The 2811-nt window shown below is 40.2% G+C and overlaps 1 protein-coding gene across 1 annotated transcript; it reads left to right on the forward strand.

Moving 5' to 3' along the window:
* Nucleotides 1-299: 299 nt before the first annotated feature.
* LOC132182931 (cyanidin 3-O-galactoside 2''-O-xylosyltransferase FGGT1-like) lies at nt 300-2405 on the forward strand. Its single transcript, XM_059596298.1, has one exon. It carries the CDS (start codon nt 455-457, stop codon nt 1805-1807), a length of 1353 nt encoding a protein of 450 aa, XP_059452281.1. The 5' UTR covers nt 300-454; the 3' UTR covers nt 1808-2405.
* Nucleotides 2406-2811: the final 406 nt, after the last annotated feature.

The raw sequence follows: 2811 nt of genomic DNA on the forward strand, positions 1-2811 counted from the left end.
CTTTAAATTTCTTGTTAATAATTTTAAGAAAATTGTGATTTTATATTTAAATTTATTTAAAATGAAATGGTATTTATTTCACGGTCATGATTTAAAGTTATTATATCCAACGATATATATGAAGTTATTGATGACACACCTTCTTAAAAGTTTAAATAATGTGAAATCATGTACACAATTAAATGGAGATGATATTATTCCCCACCAAACAAATCGCACCAAGCCCCACACTAACAATACAAGAAAAACTCATTTAATGTACGGACAATTAATAGTGTAGACAATAAAAGACATAAATTTCTTAGTATAAATCTTACAAACTGGCTTCTAAAAAGTGACATGTCTTTTAAGTATACGAGATACGGATGATGCATGCTAGACTAGCGAAAAATTCTCTACAATAGTGTTTCAGTTGCTGGCCTGGATCGTTGAACAATAGCTTTCCTCAGCGAATATGGGTTCAACATCGCTACACATCGCAATGTACCCTTGGTTTGCTATTGGCCACCTTCGCCCATTTCTCTACCTTTCAAACAAACTAGCCCAGAAAGGAAATAAAATCTCCTTCTTCATCCCCACCAACACACAACCGAAGATGAAGCCTCTCAATCTCTACCCGGATCGCATAACCTTTTTACCCATCACTGTTCCTCCTGCTGATGGCCTCCCTCCCGACGCTGAGACCACTTCAGATGTTCCACCCACTTTATACCCAAACCTTATGACTGCCATGGACCGGACTGAGAATCATATTGATCTTCTCCTCCGTGACCTTAAACCAGACATTGTCTTCTTTGATTTTGCTTATTGGGTTCCAAAATTGACACGAAAATTAGGTATCAAGTCAATTACAGCTGCAATTGGTTACACTCTGGTCCCTGTAAGGCAACGCAGTGGTTACCATTCCGAGGCTGAGCTTATGCAGCCCCCATCTGGTTTCCCAGACTCATCCATCACGCTCCATCCCCACGAAGCTCGATTCCTTGCTGCATTTGCAAAGGTGAAGTTTGGCAGCGATGTCCTTTTTCTTGACCGCATATTTACAAGCTTTGCTCAGGCTGACGCGCTAGGATTCTGGGCCTGTAGAGAAATTGAGGGGCCTTGTATCGACTATCTTGTGAGCCAGTTTGAGAAGCCTGTGCTTGTTTCAGGACCAATTCTAGTAGACCCACCAGCTTCTACTTTTGAAGAAAAATGGGTTGAATGGCTAGGAAGTTTCAAGGCGGGTTCAGTAATTTACTGTGCATTGGGTAGTGAGTGCAAGTTAACGAAAGACCAATTCCAGGAATTGGTATTGGGTCTTGAGCTTTGCGGTTGGCCATTTCTTGCAGCACTTAAACCACCCTTTGGGGATGAGTCTATTGAAGAAGCACTGCCGGAAGGGTTCGAAGAAAGGATTAAAGGAAAAGGAATGGTACATGGTGGATGGGTTCAACAACGATTGATTTTAGGCCACCCATCAATTGGGTGCTTTGTCACACACTGTGGTTCAAGTTCTTTGCTGGAAGCACTGAGGAGTGAGTGTCAGTTTGTAATGTTACCACAATTGATTGATCAAATTATCACTGCAAAGATGATGGCCAAGAGTTTGAAGGTTGGGGTAGAAGTGGAGAGAGGCGAAGATGCTGGCTTGTTCACCAAGGAAAGCGTATGCAAAGCTGTGAGGGCTGTGATGGAGGTTGATAGTGAGGTTGGGAGGCTGGTCAGAGCCAATCACGCTAAACTAAGAGACGTCTTGGTTAGCGAAGATTTACAGTCCTCATATATTGATAGTTTCTCTCAGAAGCTTAAACATTTGGTTGGATAATTTCTCAGTACATATGTCTGGATATGTAGAGGCAAATGTCATTATTTGCTGCAATAAGCCTCTTTAGTGTCCTTTAGCCTTTTTTTTTTTTTTTTTTTCTAATTAAAAAGGTGGGAAGGGGCGACCAGTGTAGTTTCCCCCCTTGGGCGCTACCATCAGGGTTCCCACCCGCTGTGGAATGTCCGGTTTGAGCCATAGCTATTGCCTGGGAAGGCGAGCCCGTCACCACAACCCCACAAAGGTGTGAGCCAGTAGAGCCCCTTCAAAGTAGCATCTGGTTCACGCATCTACTACCGCAAGCAGATTCGAACACGCGACCACTAGGATGAAAGAAATTCTTCTACCAACTCAACCACCACCCTTGTGGTGTCCTTTAGCCTTGTTTAATGTAGTGCTATTGTAATTGCAATGAACCTTCAGCTCCGCTCAAAGTTGAATTAGGGTTTAAAGTTGGTTGTAGGAAGCCATCAAAACTCTATGCTGCTTCAGCATATTAAATAAGAGTTGAGATTGCTTTCTTGCCATTATTAGATTTGGCCATCAGTAAATGTAATAATGTATTTTATCATGTTTTGATTAAGTAGACTTTATCATTAAGAAATTTCACTATTCGTTTGGTTCGCAAAATGTCTATTCCATTGGACAAGTGATGCAGCGTGACTTAGTGGGCTGCAGGAAAGAACATCAATAAGCAGCGGATAGGTATTTCTAGATCTTGATTTTATCAATGATCTAAAAAATCTTTTTGACAAAAGTTAGATACTCTCTAGGTTTTGAAGGAAAATAAAGGAATAAACTTAACTATATGTATTCTCATTAATCAAAATCAATAACAAACAACAACTGATTTCCTATAGAGGCTATAAGCATATATTTATAGCTCAAAACCCTAAACCTAATAAAATATGACATAAATACTCCCAAAATCCTAAACCTAATAAAATAACGAAATAAAGACTCCCAAAACCCTAACCCTAATAAAGTAATAACATAAAGTCGGTTTA

The sequence above is a fragment of the Corylus avellana genome, chromosome ca5, assembly GCF_901000735.1.
Source record: "Corylus avellana chromosome ca5, CavTom2PMs-1.0".
Lineage (NCBI taxonomy): Eukaryota > Viridiplantae > Streptophyta > Magnoliopsida > Fagales > Betulaceae > Corylus > Corylus avellana.

What these genes read in the sequence shown, in the direction of transcription:
- LOC132182931 (XM_059596298.1), top strand. Translation starts at nt 455, where the DNA reads ATGGGTTCAACATCGCTACACATCGCAATGTACCCTTGGTTTGCTATT.